Source organism: Bufo bufo, chromosome 2, assembly GCF_905171765.1.
Source record: "Bufo bufo chromosome 2, aBufBuf1.1, whole genome shotgun sequence".
NCBI classification, from domain to species: Eukaryota; Metazoa; Chordata; class Amphibia; order Anura; family Bufonidae; genus Bufo; species Bufo bufo.
Window position 1 is genome coordinate 403,802,914 of NC_053390.1, and position 25,125 is coordinate 403,828,038.

The 25,125-nt window shown below is 41.1% G+C and overlaps 1 protein-coding gene across 5 annotated transcripts in view; it reads left to right on the top strand.

The window, feature by feature from the left end:
• Positions 1 to 25,125, top strand: part of SVEP1 (sushi, von Willebrand factor type A, EGF and pentraxin domain containing 1) — a 459,579-nt gene that overhangs the window by 230,567 nt on the left and 203,887 nt on the right. For all 5 annotated transcript variants that reach the window (XM_040417268.1, XM_040417271.1, XM_040417270.1 and 2 more), the window contains 3 exons: positions 17,707 to 17,803; positions 22,768 to 22,881; positions 23,944 to 24,057. In XM_040417268.1, coding sequence (XP_040273202.1) covers positions 17,707 to 17,803; positions 22,768 to 22,881; positions 23,944 to 24,057 — 325 coding nt within the window. The remainder of the gene's footprint in view (positions 1 to 17,706; positions 17,804 to 22,767; positions 22,882 to 23,943; positions 24,058 to 25,125) is intronic.

Sequence of the window (25,125 nt, forward strand, 5' to 3'; positions counted from 1 at the left end):
ACATGTGAAACAAATAGAGGCAGCTCTGCATGACTATTTCAGATTAAATGACTCTCCAGAGAACTCTAGAGGCCTGCTTTGGGAGGCCTATAAGCCAGTTATAAGGGGTCATTTCATAGCCCTAGGAGCCCACGTTAACAAACTCAGACAACAATATTACACACTTAGAGAGGTCCCATAAGCATCAGTTATCTCCTGACATGCTCAGGAAATTACCCAGGCACGTACAGAATTTAAAAACCTCCTTAATGTTAAAACTGCCAAACTATTCCTCTCCACCCAGTTTAAATATTATGCGCATGGGATTAAGGCCTCCAAACTCTTGATGGTGCAAATTAAGAAGTGGAAGGCCAGCTCTTACATTTCAGCAATTAAAACTCCTACTGCACAACTACTAAATACTACTGAACATATAGCCCAGCAGTTTAGCAATGATTAAAGTGACTTACGGTATATAACCTTAGGGCCCAAGCCACACAGGCGGACTCGGATTCACGCAGAGATGTAATCGATGCCTAGCTCTTCTCTCTCTCACTGCCCTCTATCACAGACAAACAAGCTGCACTTGAACCAAGCTGGAGGTGGCCCTGAAGGAATCCCCAGTGAACAAATCACCTGGTTCTGATGGACTGCCGATTCCTTATTACAAGTCCTTCGGAGACTTCCTCCTACCTCGTTTCCTGGAAGTGTGTAACGCGGCTCTGGAAGGCTCACCTCTCCCAACGCAAATGTTATCAGCACATATAACTATAATACCAAAAAAACAGAAAGACCCTACACAATGTGCGAGTTATGGGCCCATTTCATTATTGAACAATGATTTAAAACTATTTGCTAAACTCCTTGCCAATAGACTGAAACCATTTCTTCCATCTTTAATATCCCCTGAACAGGTAGGGTTTATCCCGGGAAGGGAGGGTAAGATGAATACATCTCACCTCCTTCATGTACTACAATATGTGAAAAAATCATCTACGCCCCTGGTTCTACTCAGTACAGATGTGGAGAAGGCTTTTGACCGGGTGGACTGGCTTCTCTGTTTTTGGATTCCATCACGCTTTATCACAGCAATTATGTCCCCCACGGCTCAGGTCTGGGTTAATGGTACACTCCCCCCCCTTCGGCATCAGTAATGGAACCAGGCAGGGATGCCCGTTGTCCCCTATCCTATTTGTTTTAACATTGGAGTCAGCTTTACAAGCTATCCGACAGGATGAGAGGATAAAGGGGCTCACCTTGGGAAATACCCAACACCAATTGGCTGCAAATCTCGGATGATGTTCTCTTATTTCTTACAAACACATCAGAAGCATTCCCTGCAGTAACATCTATATTAGACTATTTTAGATTTTTGTCTAACTACAAAATAAATTTTTGTAAGTCCCAGGTCTTAACCACTTTCCGTCCGCCCATAGGATATAAACGTACTATGGGTGGACCTCTATTTCTGAAAGCACGTTTTAAAACGTCCTTTCAGAAATCGCAGCTGCACGCTAATCGTGCAGCTGCTGATCGGGTTGCCCGCTGTCAGTGACAGCTGGGCAACCCAGAGAGGAGGCAGGGACAGGGCCCAGGTGTCCCTGCCTTCAGGATCGCTGCAGACACAGCGCTCACCGAGCGCTGTGTATGCAGAGCAGGAAGCGCTATGCGCTTCCTGTTCCGGCCCGGCGGTCATGTGACCGCCGGGACCGGAGCGTGCAGGAGCTGTGTGAGGTCTCTCAGAGACCTCGATCAGCCCTGCACTGAGGCTGTACAGCGCTGGATTGCTGCTGTACAGCCTCTCTAGGGGTGCATTTCTTCTGTAACTGGGGCTACTATGTCAGCCCCAGTTACAGGAGAAATCAACAGTGAAAAAAAAAAGAAAAAGTGAAGTAAATGTCCCCCAGAGATCTTGTATGACCTTATGGGGGACGAAAAGTGTAAAATAAAAAAAAATAAAAAATAAAGGGTTGAAAAAAAAAAAAAAAAAGTTTCACATGTAAAAAAAAAAGTAAGGAATAATTTTTTTTTTTTTTAAATAGAAAAAATTAAATAAAATAGACATATTTGGTATTGCCGCGTCCGTAAAAACTAGCTCTATAAAAATATCACATGACCTAACCCCTCGGGTGAACACCGTAAAAAAAAAAAAAAAAAAACTGTGTCAAAACAAGCAATTTTTGTCACCTTGCATCACAAAAGGTGCAACACCAAGTGATCAAAAACGCGTATGTCCCTCAAAATGGTACAAATAAAACCGTCACCTCATCCCGCAAAAAATGAGCCCCTACATAAGAAAATCTCTCAAAAGATAAAAAAAACTATAGCTCTTAGAACATGGAGACACTAAAACATCATTTTTTTGGTTTCAAAAATGCTATTATTGTGTTAAAGTGAAACAAATAAAAAAAGTAAACATATTAGGTATTGCCGCGTCCGTAAAAACCAGCTCTATAAAAATATCACATGAGCTAAAAAAAAAAAAAAAAACTGTGTCAAAACAAGCAATTTTTGTCACCTTGCATCACAAAAGGTGCAACACCAAGTGATCAAAAATGCGTATGTCCCACAAAATGGTACCAATAAAACCGTCACCTCATCCCGCAAAAAATGAGCCCCTACATAAGAAAATCTCTCAAAAAATAAAAAAACTATAGCTCTCAGAACATGGACACATTAAAACATAATGTTTTTGTTTCAAAAATGCTATTATTTTGTAAAACTTTAATAAATGAGAAAAAGTATACATATTAGGTATCGCCACGTCCGTAACAATCTGCTCTATAAAAATGTCACTTGACTGAACCCCTCAGATGAACGCTGTAAAAATAAATAAATAGAAACTTTGCTAAAACAGCCAATTTTTTGGTCACCTTGCCCCATAAAGTGTTATAATGAATGATCAAAAAATCCTATGTACCCAAAAATAGTACTAATAAAACTGGCATCTTATCCCCTAGTTTCCAAAATGGGGTCACTTCTTGGGAGTTTCTACTGTAAGGGTGCATCAGGGGGCTTCAAATGGGACATGGCATCTAAAAACCATGTGGAGTTCCTTTTCTTCTGCGCCCTGCCGTGTGCCCATACAGCAGTTTATGACCACATGTGGGGTGTTTCTGTAAACCGCAGAATCTGGGTAATAAATATTGAGTTTTGTTTGGCTGTTAACCATAAATGTGTTAAAGAAAAAATTGGATTAAAATGGAAAATCTGCCAAAAAAGTGAAATTTTAAAATTTGATCTCCATTTTCCTTTAATTCTTGTGGAACGCATAAAGGGTTAACAAAGTTTGTAAAATCGGTTTTGAATACCTTGAGGGGTGTAGTTTCTACAATGGGGTCATTTATGGGGGTATCCACTATGTAGGCCCCACAAAGTGACTTCAGACCTGAACTGGTCCTTAAAAAGTGGGTTTTGGCAATTTTCTTAAAAATTTGAAGAATTGCTTCTAAACTTGTAAGCCTTCTAACGTCCTAAAAAAATAAAATGACATTTCCAAAATGATGCCAACATAAAGTATACATATGGGGAATGTTACGTAATAAATATTTTATGAGGTATCACTTTCTGTTTTAAAAGCAGAGAAATTGAAATTGAGAAAATTGCGAATTTTTCAAATTGTTGGGTAAATTTGGGATTTTTTTTATAAATAAAGGTGAAATATTTTGACTCAAATTTATGACTATCATGAAGTACAATGTGTCACGAGAAAACAATCTCTGAATGACTTGGATAAATAAAGGCGTTCCAAAGTTATTACCACATAAAATTAGGCCTGGTCAGGAAGGGGGCAAATGGCCCAGATGGGAAGTGGTTAAATGTTTCCTTGCCCAACCCAACGACCCTTATGCTTCAACATTCAACCCCATTTCTGTGGACATCTCACTCTATAAAATTCCTGGGTGTTAATATAACCCCCGAAGTATCTGCATTATATAAGGCTAACTACCAAAATCTCCCCAAACAGATTCAGACCAGTTTACACTCATGGGATATACCATATGTCTCCTGGTTTCGGCGGAGAGCCCTGCAAAAAACTGTTGTCCTTCCTAAAATACTGTACACTATGCAAGTACTACCTATACCCGTCCCCAAGATATTCTTTCAAAAACTAAGAATAATTATCTCTTCCTTTCTATGAAAGGAACTCAGACCCAGACTCGCTCATAAGTTCTTGGTGCAACATGTGCTGGGAGGAGGGGTGGGCTTTCTGGATTTTAAAACATACTACAAAGCGATACAAGGGACTAGATGCCTAGATTGGCTGCGGACTTCAAACGAGAGACTTCATATCCAGGCCGAAAATGCTATGAGCCCCATACCCATTAGGTCTGCACTAGTTAGTAAAAGCCTACCTCACTCGTAAATAGCAACATATACAATTTAATCACCAAAAATACCCTACGTTACTGGCATGAATGTGAACTGAGGAAAACACTGACATCTGACCCTTTAATTCTTACACAGGTTGCCAACGCCCTCCTAGACTCCCCACAGGCTTTTAGGGATACCCTCCCTATTGATGCTCTTAATATACGACTCCCATTGTTAGATCTATGTCCTCAGGGGTCCTTACCCACCACTACCGAGCTCACTGCCCGCCTTCAGTTGGGGGGCCTTTATCTCTTTCATATGCAGCACCTTATTTACTACCTCAACCTTAGTAACTCTCACTGAACACTCCTTGTTTGAGAAACTAGCTATACAACAGAAAGAACCAATTAAAAAGATATTGACTCTTTATTCTTTACTATTGCCTAAGAGCAATCTGACTGAGTATTGACTTACAGGGAGTGCAGAATTATTAGGCAAGTTGTATTTTTGAGGATTAATTTTATTATTGAACAACAACCATGTTCTCAATGAACCCAAAAAACGCATTAATATCAAAGCTGAATATTTTTGGAAGTAGTTTTTAGTTTGTTTTTAGTTTTAGCTATTTTAGGGGGATATCTGTGTGTGCAGGTGACTATTACTGTGCATAATTATTAGGCAACTTAACAAAAAACAAATATATACCCATTTCAATTATTTATTTTTACCAATGAAACCAATATAACATCTCAACATTCACAAATATACATTTCTGACATTCAAAAACAAAACAAAAACAAATCAGTGACCAATATAGCCACCTTTCTTTGCAAGGACACTCAAAAGCCTGCCATCCATGGATTCTGTCAGTGTTTTGATCTGTTCACCATCAACATTGCGTGCAGCAGCAACCACAGCCTCCCAGACACTGTTCAGAGAGGTGTACTGTTTTCCCTCATTGTAAATCTCACATTTGATGATGGAACACAGGTTCTCAATGGGGATCAGATCAGGTGAACAAGGAGGCCATGTCATTAGATTTTCTTCTTTTATACCCTTTCTTGCCAGCCACGCTGTGGAGTACTTGGACGCGTGTGATGGAGCATTGTCCTGCATGAACATCATGTTTTTCTTGAAGGATGCAGACTTCTTCCTGTACCACTGCTTAAAGAAGGTGTCTTCCAGAAACTGGCAGTAGGACTGGGAGTTGAGCTTGACTCCATCCTCAACCCGAAAAGGCCCCACAAGCTCATCTTTGATGATACTAGCCCAAACCAGTACTCCACCTCCATTGCTGGCGTCTGAGTCGGACTGGAGCTCTCTGCCCTTTACCAATCCAGCCACGGGCCCATCCATCTGGCCCATCAAGACTCACTCTCATTTCATCAGTCCATAAAACCTTAGAAAAATCAGTCTTGAGATATTTCTTGGCCCAGTCTTGACGTTTCAGCTTGTGTGTCTTGTTCAGTGGTGGTCGTCTTTCAGCCTTTCTTACCTTGGCCATGTCTCTGAGTATTGCACACCTTGTGCTTTTGTGCACTCCAGTGATGTTGCAGCTCTGAAATATGGCCAAACTGGTGGCAAGTGGCATCTTGGCAGCTGCACGCTTGACTTTTCTCAGTTCATGGGCAGTTATTTTGCGCCTTGGTTTTTCCACACGCTTCTTGCGACCCTGTTGACTATTTTGAATGAAACGCTTGATTGTTCGATGATCACGCTTCAGAAGCTTTGCAATTTTAAGAGTGCTGCATCCTTCTGCAAGATATCTCACTATTTTTGACTTTTCTGAGCCTGTCAAGTCCTTCTTTTGACCCATTTTGCCAAAGGAAAGGAAGTTGCCTAATAATTATGCACACCTGATATAGGGTGTTGATGTCATTAGACCACACCCCTTCTCATTACAGAGATGCACATCACCTAATATGCTTAATTGGTAGTAGGCTTTCGAGCCTATACAGCTTGGAGTAAGACAACATGCATAAAGAGGATGATGTGGTCAAAATACTCATTTGCCTAATAATTCTGTACAGGGTGTATATCTAAATGGGAGCGAGATCTTGGTGTGAAATTTTCCGATAGTGAAAATACACAACTGCTGTCTTTATCACCAAAAATTTCCAGATGTGTAAAACTACAGGAAAATTATTATAAATGTTGTAACAAGATGGCATTATACGCCTGTTAAAATTAATGCCCTTTTCCAAGACAGTGATCCCATGTACCACATTTGGTGGCAGTGTCCCAAGATCAAAGAATTTTGGACGTCGGTGTGCGTGCAGCTATCTCTAATATGCAACATCTACCTCCCAGTATCCCCTCGGATTTGCCTACTAGGCCTTATGACAGAAGTGCAAATTTCCACTACTGCCAAACATTTAATCCAAATTCTACTGGGAGTGGCCCAATTCTTAGTGGCCAGTTTTTGGAAACAAGCTGAGGGTCACCGCCAGTTCTGTGAGAAGGTCTGGCAGACATCCTTCTTTACCTCTTGCATGATGTTCTTTGTTTTGGTTTCACGTTGTCATCTCCTTTCCTTCTCCCAGGTGTCACCTATTTAGACTAATTGTCTCCCTTTTATATTCCCTCCCATACTGCCTCACTTTGCGGTTTATACTACTTCCTGGATGAAGTGTTCACTGCTGGAGGCTGCTGCTGCTGTTTACTCAGATAAGTCTTTTCATGTATTGTGTTTCCTTGCTGGCTTGATTCTAGGTGACCCTGACTCCGTCCGTATTAAGTGCAGGGAGCCGGTGGTCGTGTCCCCTCACTATTATAGGGTTTTCAGGTGTCACACAGTCTAGGTACGTGGGCATGCAATTGTCTACCATTGAGACCCTTGCATTGGCATAGCAGTCAGGGAGAGCTCTTAGGGTTTTATAGGGCTCACCTATATGCTCCTTAGTTTGGGATCAAGCCAGTCGGACGTTTATTCATAAGTTCCAGCTATCTGCAACATCATCCGTGACACTGAGGCCCCTTCGATTTCACACTGGCAAAACAGAGGAGATCAACTATACAATTTTGAGCAATTGGCCCACTGGGAACTTCACACATCAAAAAAATTGCGGCCTCATGGGACCCCTGGAAGAAATATAGAGGTCTAGGATTAGCCACCTCCAACTCTTCGCAGACATAATCGCCTCCTATTCTGGAGCACCGTACTCTCATAGGTTCTTATATGTGACAACTAAGACAGGACCCCACTTTCCTTCCTCTCTCCCCCCCATTATCCCCTACCCTTCCCCCTCCCCCCCAACCACCTATTTCCCCACCCCCTTCTTCTTGGTTAATACACTCACTCTGATTTGGTGATCTCAACTCTTATTGTATATGCCTTTTATTAGGTGTTACTGGAGAGGACCATCCCCTCCTGATGGGATATGTCTTTGATAGGTCATGTCGACCAACTTTTGTATCTGTTACTATATTTATGCTTTTCAGAATAAAAATATGCACAAAATCACAAAAAATTGCCTAACATTCAGGACTTTTTTAGGCCTGGTCATGAAAGGGTTAAACAATACAAGTATTCCCCTCCTCCTTCCTCCTGTCCTACCTCAACTCTCCAGCGCCCCAGTTCACTTACTACGCCAAACATTTTAAAGATATAACCAGTATAATCAAAATACTGTAGAAAGGACCAGGCTTTCTAGTATTATACACACTAAGAGAATTAAATACATGATCTGCTTGCTAATTGTTCTTTTAAGAATCATTGTGTTTTGGAAAAAAATTTGGACTGCCTGTCTTGTGGAAAGCGGTAGTAATGCAATAAATTTTGACCATATTTTGAAGAAAAAAAAAAAGGTTTAAGGTCTACAGGACTGTAGCCAATTTCCCTAGACGTGGCCGCAAAAGGAAAATTGATGACAAATTGAAGAGACGGATTATAAGAATGGTAACCCAAAAAATCCAGAACAACTTCCAAAGAAATTATACTCCAAGGTCAAGGTACAACAGTGTCGGACATTTGTCACCGTCTTAGCTAAAGTGGACTTAGTGGAATATGACCAAGGAGAAACCAGGGTAAAAAGCAAATAATAAAAAAAATAGACTGGAATTTTCCAAAATGTAGATTGACAAGCCACAAAGCTTCTAGGAGAATATCTTTTGGACAGATGAGACAAAACTGGAGCTTTATGGAAAGTCACATCTGCTCTGTGTTCACAGATACAAAAATGCGGCATACAAAGAAAAGAACATTTTACCTACTGTATAACATGGAAAGCTTGGTCTCAATTGCAGGTAATGGGTCCTCCAACAGGATATTGACCCAAAACCCACAGCTAAAAACACCCACAAATAAAAAAGAGCAAAGCATTGGACTATTCTGTAAAGGCCTTGCATGAGCCCTGATCTAAATTCTATTGAACATCTGTGAAAGGAGCTGAAACATGCAGTCTAGAGAAGGCACCCTTCAAACCTGAGACAGCAGGAGAAGTTTTCTTATGAGGAGTGGACCATTGGAGCTGAATCATGCAGTCTAGAGAAGGCACCCTTCAAACCTGAGACAGCGGGAGCAGTTTTCTTATGAGGAGTGGACCATTATACATATGGACATGTGCAGAAGTATCATTGAGAGTTACAGAAAATGCATGATTGCAGTGATTTGTGCAACAAAATTTTAAGTAAGGGGTACCATCATTTTTTGTCCATGCCAGTTTCATTAATAAATTAAGTTATTCTGTTGAACCACATTTGAAAAGCAATGTCTGATTTTCATTAGTTTATTTTTTTTATTTTTTTTTATTTATATTTTTATTATAAATTTCAAAATATAACAGTAGGTAACAGAAATACCAAGGTATAGGCTCGCAGGCCATGTTAATGTAGTATTAATTACAGAGTAGGTAAATGACAGATACAACAGTGTTGCACCATTCGTGATTTGGCACACGAGTCAATCATTATCAGTCTTAAGAGAGGCATAGAATGAATGAGGCACATGCAAAACTGAAAAGGCAGGAAGGACTAGTGTCAGGGTATTTGGGTCTATAGCGTGAAGCAGGGATGTCTTTCGTGCGAAAGGCCTAGCGTGTTGAATGGTAGTGCTAAGTGGTTTCATATTTATGTTCCAATCTATTTAGTCTTCAATGGGGCACATTGTGATTTGGGGGATCTATACTTAGACCACAGAGACCATTTTTTGAGGAATATCATGTGCGTGCGTGTTTCCCAAGAGGATAGTTCCTCAAACCTATAAATCTGGTCAACTTTTTGGATCAATTGTTATAGGGTTGGGACTACAGGTTGTAGCCAGTGTTTCGGGAGCTGGAGGCGGGCTGCCAGCAGCAACTGCGTAAATACAAATGGGGGTTTAGCATCTCCTCTGTCTTGGGAAAAAGACAAGAGGGCAACTGGAGGAGAAGGTAATATTGAGGTGCCACAAACTTCATTTGCAACTGAGAAGACCTCACCCCACCATTTAAGGATAAGGGGGCAGGTCCACCAGATATGAAGAAAAGTTCCTCTCTCCCCAAGGCACCTCCAGCAGGTGTCAGAAGCAGACATGGTATATCTTGATGATTTATCTGGCGTGTTGTACCATCTGGTGAGGATTTTATAGCCATTTTCCTGGATTCTGACACAGCGGGAGGCCCTATGGGGAGAATCTAGTAGTTTAGGCAGGGATTCATGAGGAATTGTAATGTTCAGATCTAGTTCCCATTGTGTCACAAAGGATGGCTTAGCTATCATAGGGGGTAACCGCAGTTTACTGTAAATCTGTGAGACGAGTTTTCTGGGTGCTGAGTGTAGAGATATCAGAGATTCCAGCCAAACCCGCGGACGAAGGAGATCCCCTATTTTGATGTGTTGTTTCAAATAAGCTCTAATGTAGGCAACGAAGAGAAAGTCTCGCGGGTGGGGGTTAAGCAAGGCATTTGTAGCTTTTAAGTCCATCCACTCTCCAGTTGGGAGGGCTAGAGAGGTTACCGAGGTTGTGGAGGTCAACAGTCCTGTTGAGGTAGCGCCTCTTAGGGTAGAAGGGGCCGTGTTTAGGACATCAGTTACAGATAGAGTGGGAGAAGGGAATGGGATATGGCAATGTGTAGAGGAAAGCCACTTCCATGCCTCAAGCGTGGCTTTGAGGATTGGGTAGTGAGACATAGAACCCTGGAAAACCAACTTATGACCTAGGAGAAGCGCTCTGGCTGGGCTGTTCAAAATATCTAATTCTATCTGTACCACTACGGACGGAGGGGAGGGACATATCCATGCTATTGCACGTGAGAGAAGGATGGCCTTCCCGTACAGCTCGGGGTTTGGTAGGCCTATTCCCCCAGCATGTCTGGGCTTGGTGAGAAGAGCGGATGATAATCTTGCTTTCCTTCCACTCCAGATGAAAGATCTGAACTTTTGCATGATTGTGACATAATAGTGTTTGGGGACAGGAATGGGGAGGACTTGCTGCATATAGGTAAGTCGGGGGAGTATTAAGGAGGAGAGAAGGTTTTTGCGACCAAACCAGGACAATGTTGGGTTGGATCGGGCCAGATTATCAATTGCTTCGAAAAGTGATTGTTTTAAAGGGGTGTAATTGAGAGAAAAAAGTTCGGTTATTTCAGGACTGATCTTGACCCCTAAATATGTGATATTAGGAGAGGACCAATTGAATGGGGAGTCCATCAACAGTTGATGTTTGGTTGCCCAGGGGATGCCTAAGCAGTGGACTAACGATTTACTGGCATTAATTTTGAAGTCTGACAAAATGCTATATGCGTTTAGATGGATCTGGATTCAAGGTAAGGAAACCTTCGGATTGACCGTCATCATCAGAACGTCGTCTGCGAAGGCAGCTAATTTCTGTTCCCTGCCTCCCAAACATAGACCCACTACCTCCTGGTCCAATCTTATGGTTGCAAGTAGTGGCTCAAGAGCCAAAATAAATAGGAGGGGTGATAGGGGACAACCCTGACGTGTCCCATTTCTGATCGAAAATGGAGAGGATAAGGTACCATTGACTAGGACTGAGGCAGTTGCGTGTTCATACATCGAAAAGGTCGCTTGAACGAACGAGTCAGGTAGGCCAAAATTCGACAGGACGTGTTTTAAATATGACCAGTTAACCCTGTCGAATGCTTTTTCCGCATCCGTGCTGAGTAAAAGCAAGGGGGAGGAAATCCGTTTGGCATGGCAGAGGGTATTAATCACCCTAGTGGTGTTGTCTTTCCCTTCTCTGTTGCGGACAAAGCCGACCTGATCTCCATGGATTAGTTGAGGGAGGAGGAAAGCTAATCTGTTGGCTAGCATCTTGGCCAGGAGTTTGAGGTCTATGTTTAGGAGGGAGATGGGTCTATAATTGGAACACAACTTAGCATCTTTCCCTTCTTTAGGGATGAGAGTGATGTTGGCCGCAGTCATATTTCTTGAGAGAGGAATTCCCTGGAAAGTCTGATTGCAGACTTCTAAAAGATGAGGGAATAGGAGTTCATGGAATGTTTTATAATAGGCTAGCGGAAGACCGTCAGGACCTGGACTCTTTCCTGACGGCATTTGATTCATTGCTTTTTTGAGCTCGTTTAGGGAAAAAGGGGCTTCCAGGATTAACTTCTGTTTGGGGAGATGTTAGGGAGTTTAGCGGCTTCTAGAAAGGAAGATATAGCAGAAGCACGAGTTTCCAAATCTATGGTAGAGGGAAGATTATAGAGATCATTGTAGTAGGAGCGAAATTGGGCAGCAATTTGGGTGATGGAGAAGATAGGGGTCCCATCCTGTGAGGATAGCTGATGGACGTAATTTGCGGATCTCCTCCTTTTGATCCTATTCATGACAAATTTGGTGGCCTTATCACCATGGGCGAAAAATTTATGTTGGGAGCTCATATAATATTTGGCTGCCCTAGAAGTTAGAAGGGATCTGAGTTTGGCTCTATATCCCGACAGCTCTTGGAATTGAGGGTCAGAGGACTTAATTTTGTGCTGAGACTCGAGCCTCTGGATATTTTTTAGAATTTCATCAATTTCTCTTTCCCTAACTTTCTTTTGATGCGTGCCTATGCTAATGAAATGTCCCCTGATTACTGGCTTGTGAGCGTCCCAGAGAGTATTTATCGGGAGCTCCGGGCTTTTATTTAGGGAAAAGTACTCTGTGATGTGCTTGGAAATCGTCTCAACTGAATCCTGGTATCCCAAGAGGGATTCATTCAGGCGCCAGTTGAAGCACGAGGGAGTTTCATGGGGGGCCAGAACTGTTATAAAAATGGGGGAATGGTCTGATAAATGTATAGAACCTATAGATGACTCTCGACATAGATGTATATGTTCTTTAAAGATGAACAGGTAGTCTATTCTGTGGTAAGTGCCATGCATAGAGGAATAAAACGTGAAATCTGAGGTATTAGGGTGGTGAGATCGCCATACATCTATCAAGTGTAGTTCACATAGGGAATTCCTAATTGCTTTTAAGGACTTGCTAGAGTGGAATGATTTGTGGGAGGAGACATCTAGCTGTGGCAGAAGAGCCACATTTAAGTCGCCCCCTGCGACTACTATACCCTCCTTGAAGGATTCTATGATAGGGAAAATATCAGAGAACCAACGGGATTGACTAGAGTTAGGGGCATATAGATTGATAAAGGTGTAGGTCTGCGGCCCAATAGTACCTTTAAGCAAGATAAACCTTCCATCTGGGTCCAATATTTGACTAACAAATTTAAAGGGAATTTTTCTTTGTAGCCCTATGCTGACCCTACTAGAAGCTGAAGAGCTGCCCCCACAGTGATACCAGTTGGAATAATGGGAGAAGCGCATGTCAGGGTAGTGGTTAAAGCGGTAATGTGTCTCTTGTAGGAATATCACCCCAGCCCCGGCTTTTCTTAAAATGGCAAAGATTTGGCTCCGTTTTGATGGGGAGTGAAAACCCTTGACATTGTAAGAAGCTACCAATAGATCAGCCATTGAGTATGGTGTGTGTGGGATTACCTTGTAGCTGATGTGACCTTCCCCAAGAGAGCGTAGCAGGTTTGTGAGGGTCCGCTTTTCCGTGTATCATAGAAGTTGTGGAAGAGAGGAGTTTACTCCATATCGATGGTAGAGACAAATACCTTGGTATAGGAATAGGAAGGGGGAACAAAACACAACGAGTTAAACAAACAATACATGAAAAAACAGACATATTGAGATATGTCATACTAAGGAAGGGGTTAAGTGGTCTGTAGACCGGTTGGGAGACCGTATAACGCCCAGGCAAGGGCAGTATTTTAGGCAAGAAAGGGGAGAAAACCTTTTGGGGAATAGGCCACATAAAATCGTTGTAATGATGAAACCATAACTTTGAGTAAGACAAAAATTGTGATTTCTAGGTACCATCGTAACCTAAAGCGATCAGGCGAAGGTCACATAAGTCCATCTAATGTTCTTGAGAAAGACTTCTTGGGGTAAGATGCTGGCCTCTTTTCTTGGAACGGGAGGACTTCTGTGTACGTAGGACTTCAAAAGGGACCACTTTGGGAATATCAGGCAGGATGCTTAGATCTTGGAAGAGTTCCCAGTTATCAATCGGCATTGGAAGCACATTCAATAACTCATACACTGCCGTGAGATCTGTGAATGATGAGATATTAACCCTCTTGCCCGCATATGAAAAGGTTAGGCCAAATGGATAGGACCAACGATATAGGACTTTGTTGGACCGGAGCCAATCCGTCAGGGGCTTGAGGGACCTGTGTTTCTTCAGGGTTGATGGGGCTAAGTCCTGGTAAATATCGACCCTGGAATCTTCATATACCAAGTCAGGGTGGTTACGTGCAGTTTCCAGAATGGCAGCTTTCACTTGAAAATTGAGGAACTTGCATATGATGTCTCTGGGCGGTTCGGTTGACTTTGGCTTGGGTCTCAGGGCTCTGTGCGCCCGTTCTATGATAATTTCTTGCGGGTGGTCAGGGCCCAATAGAGATCCGCAAATTTCAATGATGGCGGCCGATATTTCACCAGGGGGGACCGATTCTGGCACACCTCTGAATCTCAGATTGTTTCGGCGCCCCCTGTTTTCCTGGTCCTCTAGTGAGTTGTGGAGATAGTTTAGATATGATGCGCAGCGTCGGAAGGAATCTGATACCGAGGCCTGCTGATTTAGTATCGCTGCTTGGTGCGTTTCTAAAGACTCCACACGTTCCCCTATATGCCTCACCTCGTGTCTGCATGCTGATAGCTCCGCGATGATCGGCTCCATTACTCTATTAAGAGCACGGTCTAGGTACTTTCTTGTGATCGGTAGCTCAGTGGTGGATTGGATGTCTTCTGAGTCGCTTTCTCCTTCTGACAGTGCAGGTGCGCATTTCAGAGCTTTAGACTGCGGCGTCGGCGCCATCTTAGGTTCTCTGGCAGTGATCGTGGTGGCAGCTTTTTTGAGAAATTTCTCCATATCTCCGCCCGAGACCTGGTTCTTAGAGGGAGCAGGGGGGGTCACCGTGCCTAGCGTTCCCGATCTTGACCATTCTTGCTTCTGTAAGCTAATTTTAGCTGGCGTTAGGGACGAGTCTCCTCACAGAGCAGAGAGCTATGCGACCATCTTCATCTGGCGCTAGCTCCCTCATCAGTTGATTTTCAGTAAATTTTTACTTATTATTACTTTTGTCAGTTTCAAATTATTTCAGTAACCATTATGGGTTTTTCTTTCTTTAAAGGAACGGTACCAGCCATTTTGTCGACATATATATCACTGAATGTCTTTTTGACTGCTTGATCAGATGTGTTGCTAACATTGCATTTATCATGTTTTGCGACATGTCAGATATACCAAGGGCTGGATCAAAGAGTTATGGGTCCACCAATCTTATTAAAGAGGACATAAATTAAGTGGTGTTATTGTGTCTAGTTTTTTGAGAACTCCATAAAATGTAAAATGTAGTGTGCATCATTTAAAAAATAAAATTTTTGTCAGTTTCAAGTGACCACTTAGGGGTTTTCTTTCTTTAACGGAAGGGTACCCACAAGTATGTCCATGTGTGTATCTGCTGCATATGTCTGCTATTGATTTCCATTGTTAGAAAACATTTTTAAAATTTTCTGTGTTTTGAACTATTATTAGCAGTCTAAACTAGCTAGTAATATAGTAAAATGTATCCAGATCCCAGATGTAGTCTTGCAACATGTGTACCAAAAAGACACTGGAGGATATTTACTAATCAAAATGTGCTAGAATTCTATCTCAAAGTACAGGGAAAAAAAACAAACAAAAAAAACTAGCATACATTCTTTGAAACGCAAGTGTTTTAGACACTTTCAGCTATTTTGGCTTGGATAAAAGAGACAAATTAAAACAGCCAAATCCCTTTTCTTTGCTTTCTTAAAGGGGTTGGTCCATCCCAGACATTGATGGCATATTGGTAGGATATGCCATCAATGCTTCATAGGTGCAGGTCCCAGCTCTGGGACCCACTCCTATTTCTAGAACAGGGGCTCCGACGTGAAGGAGACCATTCCACGAATGTGCAGTATGCTTTCCATCCACTGCTATGGAAGTTCCGAAAATAGTAGAGCGAGCGCGGTGAATGGAGAGCACACTTCACATGCAGGGCCACCTCTTCATTCAATGATATGCAACTTATGGAAATAGCCGAGCCAGTACTCAGCTATTTTTGGAACTCCCGTAACAGCGAATGAAGGGTGGCTATGCTTGCATGGTTTGCTCTACATTACTTTGGGGAACATGTTCTTGAGATAGGAGAGAGTCCCTGAGGTGGGACCCACATCTATCTGACATTGATGGCATACCCTAGCAATATGCCATCAATATCTTAAATGGGAATACCCCTTTAAAGCAGCATAGCCTCTAGAATAGTCTTGAACTTTGCAATATATATATTTTGTTGTCAATGGGACTAGACACACTCATATATGGTATTTATTCTCAGTGCCATGTTTTAAGGGTATCATTGGCTCTTAGGACATCTGCCATTACTGTCAAATGGCAGAAACATTATGAAAAAACGTTAACAGGACACTTCCATTAAAAAGATATTTTTAATTTAAAGGAGGAGACCCACTAATACTGTCTAAAAGAGAGTGTAAACCTAAACTAGACAGTGTAAATCTCCTCGTCTATTTGTAGAAATCAATTTTTATTTAGAATTGTTTTCTGTGTTTCTTATCTGCAGTTAGATGTACCATGGAACCATGGAAAATGAGAGACAATTAAATACAAAATAGTTTTCCTTCTGTAGCAGTCAGCACAAATGAAAAAACCTCTTGAATATATAGATAATTAGTTAATTGTTGCTGTGAGGGGAATGTATTATCTGCAAGGTAATCCTCCTTATAAAAGTTAATAGGTCTTGATAAAGAAGCTAACATGCATGCATTGATTAGTGTTCTGTGTGATGCACCAAATACTACACTGCAGCACCACTGGCAGAAGCCTTGCTCCCTTTTTCACCCCTTCCGCACTTGCAGCAGCATTGTCTCCCTCCCCACCCCTCCTGCATGGTGCAACCAAAAATCCCTCTTTAGAAGTGTCAAACCAATACTACAGTGCAGCTGTATTGAGACGTGGAGGAAGGTAGTGATGGTGTAATACTGTAGCCACGGTTAACAGTGGCTGGTTAGGATCTCTAGCAGCGTTCTAGGATATGCGAGAAGGCAATGTGAGGTCAGGGCAGGCAGCATTTGTATGTATCAGAGAAGAGCAAGAACACATCTGTATTCTAGTTACAGTTCTTCCTGTGGTAGAACCTGCTGAAGGACAATATTATAAGCACCTTATAGATGGTTGTTAAACAACAGTGACATATTCCCGCTGGATAGGACTGTGTTGCAGCAGATTGCACAGACACGAAAATGGCACTTCATAGTCATTGTTTAATCCACCCTTATGCTAGATAGGTAGAATTTAAGGTGTTATGAGCTTTAAGACTATAGAGCTGTGGAATATCACACTACATATGTAACAGTATAGTTTCTAATCTCCTTAGAGCTTTAGATAAATAATTCAAACATTGTATCCGGAGAGACTGTGAAAATATTAAATTTGTATTTTTGAGATGATGAATTTAACATAAACCTTGGATGGAGCTTATTTAAAAAATGTCAAAGTATATTGTTTCTATTGTTACTGCAGAGGTAGGCATGCATGACTGCACCTAGCAAATTAGCTTCTTCTGCAAGTACTTGGTGTATACTGAAATAGTGCAGCAGAAGGGTAGGCAGAGATGTTAGTGATGAGAAATGGTTCTTCATTGCTGGTTCTCTTCCACTAAGGAATACCAAATAGGAAATAGGATTCATATCTGAAGCCTTATGTGGGTAATACAATATTCCCTCCTGTACTATTGCTTTTTTATGTTAAGTTCATTGTGCTTTGCTTTAATGCATTTTGTCATGGTTATTTCCTTTTAATGTTTTTAATATAACAATGTTTTTATTAACTTTCATTTTTTAATATATATTGCCAATACCCATTTATTTTGCTTGACAGGTTTTTCACGAGTGCTTTTTAAATCCATGCCAGAACAGTGGAACCTGCAAACAAGTTGGAAGTGGATATACTTGCACATGTCTCAAGGGCTACACAGGTAATTCAACATAGGAGCAGATTTACTCATCCTGTAGATGGCATAAACAGGATGTCTAGATCTGCTCCAGATTTATCACAGAGGCTCAGGCTGGGTGATAAATCTGGTGCACAGATAGGCACTTTAGTTCTATAGTAACTATTGGCTGGCTTAGTTTGCAAAGTAATTTTATGACACAAAATATCACATCCTAGGTCACAACCCCTTTCACAGCCACATCCTTTTCCAGTAAGCCCTTTTTGGACTGGCAGTAGATAACCTATTCCTAAATGCCCCAAATTGCACCACATTTTGTAGCAATTTACGCCAAACTCTAGGTGAGGTAAATGAGGTAGAGGCTATCATGTCTTGAAAAAAGAATCTCAGAAATGCTTGGATAAGTAAACACGTTCCAAAGATATTATCACATAAAATGAGAGGTCAGATCTGAAAAATGGGGTTTCGACCTGAAGTCCAAAACTAGCTGTATCATTAGCCCCTTAAGGAGCCTGAGATTTTCAATTTTTGCATTTTTCGTTTTTCACTCCCCCCCTTCCCATAGTCCTAACTTTGTTTAGTTGTGCTTTCTAATGGCACCATTTACAATTGCATACCATGTAGTAGGAAGCGGAAATTTTTTTCAAAATGGGGTAGAATTGGGAAAAAACGCAATTATGATAAAGGTTTTTATTTATTTTTTAACACTGTACATGCGGTAAAATTGACCTGTTATCTTCATTCTCTAGGTCAATACGGTTACAATGATACCACACTTATATAATTTTTCTTGCGTTTTGATACTGAAAAAAAAAATGTAAACGTTTGAGGGAAAAAAATAATTATAACCATATTTTGACCCCTATAGCTTTTTTGTAGTTATATGTACAGGGCTATGTGAGGGCTCATTTTTTGCGGGACAATCTGTTCTTTTCAGTGATACCAATTTGAAGTGTTTGTGACTTTTTGATCACTTTTTATAAAAAAAATTATTGGGTATTTTAATTGTATGGGCATTTTCGCAAGCGGCAATGCCCATGATGTTTCTTTTTTAATTGGTTAAGTATTTTATTAACATTTTACGGAAAGGGGGTGATTTGAACTTTTAGGTTTTATTATTTTTTTTATATTTGTAAAAACTTTTTTTTAAACTTTTTTTTTAAGTCACCTTGGGTGACAATAACTGGCAATCATTAGATTGCCCATTGTGTTCATTGATGGCAATATAGCCATCATTGAAGACTTAATTTTCACTATACCAATACAATGCTGCCACGTAGTGGCCTGTCTTGTTATATTCTTGAAATAAGCTCTGAAGCCTGCTTGAGGCTTCAGGCTATTTCGGAGATATAACAGGTTCCCCGATCTCAGTCGGGGAACGCTGTTACTGGAGCGGAAGCGCGTGACTTCCGCTTCCGGACTGCAAAAATGCAGTGGTCACATGGAAAATGTATGCGATCAGCCATATGGCTGATCGCATACATGTCCCGCGGATCTCTGCTATTTAAAATAACATAAACCTGGCGGCATTGGCGCTCGCTGCACGTGCGAGCGGGCACCATGTTTGGGGACTGAACTTCTGCTGTACATATATGGCGGAGGTCCTTAAGGGGTTAAAGAGTTAACGACACAACCCCCTCCTTATGCAGTGGGTGCTGGCTGTGGGATACAGCTGACACCCACCCACAGTGACTAAGATTGGAGATAATGTTGATCCCAGTCATTTAACCACTCAGATGCTGTAGTAAATAGCGACCACAGCATCTGAGTGGTTAGTCAGAGGAGTTGCTCTCTCTGACCCTGATTGCTCTCCCAACGTGTCAAAATCATAGGGTGCCGATCGGTTGTCATGGCAGCCTGGAGCCGCCTGCAGGGCTTAATGGGATTCTCCGGCCATTTTGTCTAATTACTATGTGGTGCTAACCTGTGAAGGGAAGCTCTTTTACATAACATTTATCCTCCCTCACTCCTCCGATGCTGTCGTCTCCGCTGAACTGACGCACGCTGCGTGTCATTCTGCCTCCATTCTGATTGCATGTAGCCAAACAGGAAAAGAAGCGGTCACATCTGGTCAGGACCCAGGAGGAAGAGAACACAGCAGAGCAGCGGAGATGGCAGCATCAGGGGAGCAACGGAGGGTAAGTTCTATGTAAAATAGCTTCCCTCCACAGGTTAGCACTGTACGGTAATTAGACAAAATGCCCAGAGAAGAAGCCCTCTTATAGGAAGACTTCCCAATCTCCATTAACTGCAATACTATAGTGTCATTTTTAGTGCACAGTGAATGCCATAAAAACAAAAGCCCAAAACAATAGAAGAATTGTGGTATTTTTATAAAAAAAAAATATTTTCACCCTACAAACTTTTTTTTTCACTTTAACCATTAAGTGATGTGGTGAATCAGATGGTGGCGTTAACACTAGAATATGTCCCACTAAAAACAAGCCCTCATACAGCTATATAAATGGAAATGTAAAACAGTTATGGCTCTTGGAAGACAGGTAGTAAATAAACGAAAAATAAAATAATGTATGGCAGGAAGGGGTAAATTAAATTAAATTCTAGTGATGAGCAGCAGGGGTCATATTCGAATTCGCAATATTTCGCGAATATTTTGTAGAATATTCGTCGAAAATTTGCAAATTAGAAAATCCGCGATTTTTTTTTTTACTCGAAAAATCGGAAAGGTAATGATTGTGTAATATGCAAATTTTCGGAATTCGAATTTTCGGAATTCGAATTTTTCAACTTACAACTATTAGACAAAGAAGATTATAGCAGTATATTAGCTAAATTGCTCTATTCGATTTTTTTCGAATATTCTCTATATTGCTATAACTTAGTTTTTTCGAATATTCGTAATATTCTAAAACAAGAATATATAGCAATATAGCGAATATTCAAAAGAAACTAATATAGAGCAAAATTCGCAAACACTACTACTCCTAAGGTCAAGTATATTGCAGCCTTCTTATTGGCCCACAAGCTAGAAGCAGTGAGGGATCATGTGTACTGGAAAAAAAAAAAATTGAAAAAAAAAAAAATTGAAAAAAAAAAATTGATTATTCGAAATTACGAATACCTATATTCGCGATAAAAATTTGAATATTCGTGATCAACACTATTAAATTTAATCAGGCCTTCCATAATTTCCATGTAACCTGAATCTCTTCAGACATGCCAGCATCTATCTATTGGAACTCTCAATAATCCCTGGTGCCACTGCTCCTTCGGTGATTTAAGTGATGTCCAATATCTCTGAGCTATGCTGTTGCGCTCTCCAGCTCCAGTGGAGCTCCCCTACCTTTGATGCCCCTACCAATCAGAAGAACACAATGTCCTGATGCAGACCGAATGGTGAGGTGGCTGTTGCATGTATGCTGTTCTCACTATTTAAGTCTATGGGCAGTGCAGAAAGAGTCGAGTAGCATGGTCTCCTATCCATTCAGTCTGTGGCCACCTCACCTAAAATGATCCTCATTTTCCCAAAAGATGAGGCCACCACAGGTGGGATACACACTTATCATAGATTTATGGCATATCATGTGTATGTCTGACATTGAGTAAGATACTGACAACCTAGAGGCTGCAAATAACAATAACAATAAAGGGAATCTGTCACTGGGAAATTCACTGTTAAACCTGGTACAATGCCTTGTAATGCTAGCTCAGATGAATGTAAGGACATCTTTCCATAAGTGATCTGTTGCATAATTCTGGAGAGAAAAAGTACTCCATATGTAAATGAGAAGCTAAGTGCACCAAGACTGAGGTGAAGTCACTCTGTGTACCCTTGTTCCTCCTGCTTTCTCTGACAGCCCCTCCATCTCCTTCTTGATTGATAGGGCCAGGTTCTTAGATCATCTTACCTGAGCCTATCAATCAAGAAGAAAATAGTAGGGCTGGAAGAAGACACAAGAGGAGTAAGGGTGCACAGAATGGTTTGGGCCCACTTTCAGTGCACTTCCCTGCCATCTGCATATTAATTAAAAGGACTTTTTCTCCGGAATCAAGCAACAGATTGCTAAGTGAACAGTATTATTATGTTCAACTGAGCTAGCCCTACAAGGTATTGTGCCTTGTTTAGCAGTGAATTTCCTGGTGACAGACTCCCTTTAAAGGGGTTGTCTGAGATTTTGATATTGATGGCCTATCCTCAGGAAAGGTCATTGGTTTCAGATCAGTGGGGGTCCAACGCCTGACACTGCTGCCAGTTAGCTGTTTGAAGAGGCAGTGGCGCTCCACAGTCTCTTACTAGGTCAGTGACGTCACATCCATCGGTTACTTGGCCTATGTGCAGCTTATTCCCATTCAAGACTATGAGGAGGCCACATCGCTCACCGTATCTTCAAACAGCTGATATTTGGAAGTGGCACCAGTCAGACCCCGCCGATCACATACTGATGTCCTATCCCAAGGATAGGCCATCAATATCAAAATCCTGGTCGGCTCCTTTAAGTCTGTCATACTTATATTATCTGAGGTTTTGCAATTGCAGGTCCCTTGGCCTTAGTGTAAGGCCATCCTGAATGAGAAACAAGCCACAAGCAATAATTCTTTTAGGACATTGTAGTGATTATTGTCATCAAAGGGAACATTGTTCTTTTACATACATTGTTATGTGAAGAACAGATGGTAGAAAGACATTTTTAGTGATGTCACCATTAGTAATCTGCCTCCAGAGATGATGGTTGGCAGATTTATTACATGCTTATAATAATACCTTTTTTCACTCCACTTCTCCTACCTTTACATCTATTGTCATTGAAACAAATGATAATTCACAATTGAAATAGCCAAGAATAAATAACGTGTGCAGCATTTATTGTTAACTTCCAGCAAATAACTGTTATTGTCCCCTAGCTGCCAAGTGCAGTTTCTATTTAGCTGGAATGAGACATTTGTTCATAACATTTAGTAGGAAGTAGGTATCCTCTTATAGCAGCATAATATGCATCTGCTTATGTGATTTACTAATCTGCTTTCAGGTACAAAGTGTGAAATTAACATTGATGACTGCAAATCCATGCCATGCAGAAACAACGGAATTTGTAAGGATGGGGTTGGAAAATTTGAATGTCATTGTCCCGCTGGCTTCAGAGGTAAAACATAAAATCTACTTCTGTAGTAAATAAAAAGCAATGTGGCATTAGGTCATTGGTGTAATTTCCAGTACATTTTGGGCATCTTAACTTTCTGCATAATTCAAAAATAAGTAGTTTTCAGTAAATGTACATTGTGTAAACTAATGGTCCACAGCGTGTGGCTCAGGGGCCTGCAATACCATTCTTTAGACGCCCCAACCATCAGGGCAACAAAAGTGAAGCTGTGTGAGCTTTAAAAACTGGCATAACTTGAGACTCTTGGGCCCCAAATAAAACTTTGTAACAAGGACCCCCTATACCATGTGCCACATATAAAACTATTGTCTTCTCATGTGACCTTTGGGCCCCTCAGGAATTAGGGCGAGTGTGGCTTCAGCTTCTGCAACCCTTATAACTATATCCCTGGTTCAGTTTTAAGAAACGGAAAGGAACAATCCAGGCACATATGAAGTCTATTGCAGACCATGATTGGTTTTCTGCTTGGAACTTATTGAATCTCAGAGTCATGAACATCACCCTGAGGCTCCACACCAGGCCTAACAAAGTATACACATTTTATCCTGATTGTTCCTCTTTAAATGGGAATATGAAACATTTACGGCAAATCCACATATGATACAATATATATCTGAGCACTCCAGAGAGAAAGGGATAATGTTAAGAGTTAGGCATGCAAGTGTATGGTTCTCTCCATTGTACTTTATGTGAGTTGTGCTCAGCTAAAACTCACATGTGGCAGACTCATATTGTTTTTTGGAGCGCTAAACCTCGATTCTAAGGCATATCCATAAATGTGCCATTACTTACCTGGAGCACTGTGGCTAATGGATCCGCTCTACACTAGGTGAAGTGGCCTCTGGCTACCACATCCAAGCAGGGACTAAATGGCTCTACCTCTGGTAAACTTCAAACTGCTATAGCACTAGATGAAAACTATGAAATATACTGTATTCTGTATTAGTCAATCAAGTGATCATGTGAAAGCTTTGTTGTAAATATGGAACACTGGTTGCCTATCTCACTAATGAACTAATTTCTCTTAAATCCTTCTTTTGAAAGGTTCTTTATGCGAAGAGAACATTAATGAATGTATTTCTAGTCCATGTAAAAATGAGGGCACGTGCATAGACAGTATAAACATGTATCACTGCCGATGTGCAAATGGATTTCTTGGTAAGTTTCAAAATGTTTTCCTTTCAGTAATGAATACAATTGATTGTATATCCACAATTCAGAAACACACACTATATGGGCAGAAGTATTGGCACAGCTATACATTACATCTACTGGAACTTTTATGACATTCCATTCTAAATCCATGGACATTAATATGGAGTTGGTGCCCCCTTTGCAGTTAAAACAGCTTCCACTAATCTGGGATGAATTTCTACAATTTGGAGTGTGTCTATGGAATTTTTTGCCCTTTTATCTAGAAGAACATTTGTGAGGTCACACACTGATGTTGGACCAGAAAGCCAGGATCACAATCTCTGTTCTAGTTCATCCCAAATGTGTATGATGAGACTGAGGTCAGGGTTTTTTGCCGGCCAGTCAAGTTCTCCTACATCAAACTCACTCAACCAGTACTTTATAGAACATACTTTGTGTCCTGGGGCTTAGTCATGCTGGAACAGAAAGTGGCTTTCCCCAATCTGTTCCCATAAAGTTGGAAGTATACAATTTGAGCGCAGACATGCATCAGTTCTGACCTCTCACTCAGTAATCTATTGTTATTTGCTCAATTTTTGGTATGGCAGGATTTCTGGATAGTGGTATCAATACAGAAACATGGCTGGAGGAGGCTAAGGAGGTCTTCTCCGATAGATCTTATTTACAGAAAAAGTGTATACCCTCCTTTAAGGTTGCCTTTAAAGAGCTTAATCGACTCTACAAGGAACATCTGTCGAGCTGGTGGGAGGTACAGAGCCTCGATAATTATATCAAACAAGGCATTGTGCCTCGGGGGCTCCGTATCTCTGTCACCCCTGTCTATAAACAATGAAGCCCAGGGTTCAGTACCCGTTGGGAACAACTCGCCACAAAAAGCTCGCTTCAATTGATGACATTGTTATTGGAGGAGGAGAGAATTAATCTAACTACCTTAACTGAGAAATTGAAAACTCAGGTTGAGGTTATTAAAACTTTTTCTAGTGATCCTGATTTTGTCAACAAGGAAAAACAACTCCAGATTACCGTTGAGAAATATCAGTATTACTTACGTGAACGTACTGTAAGCATAGA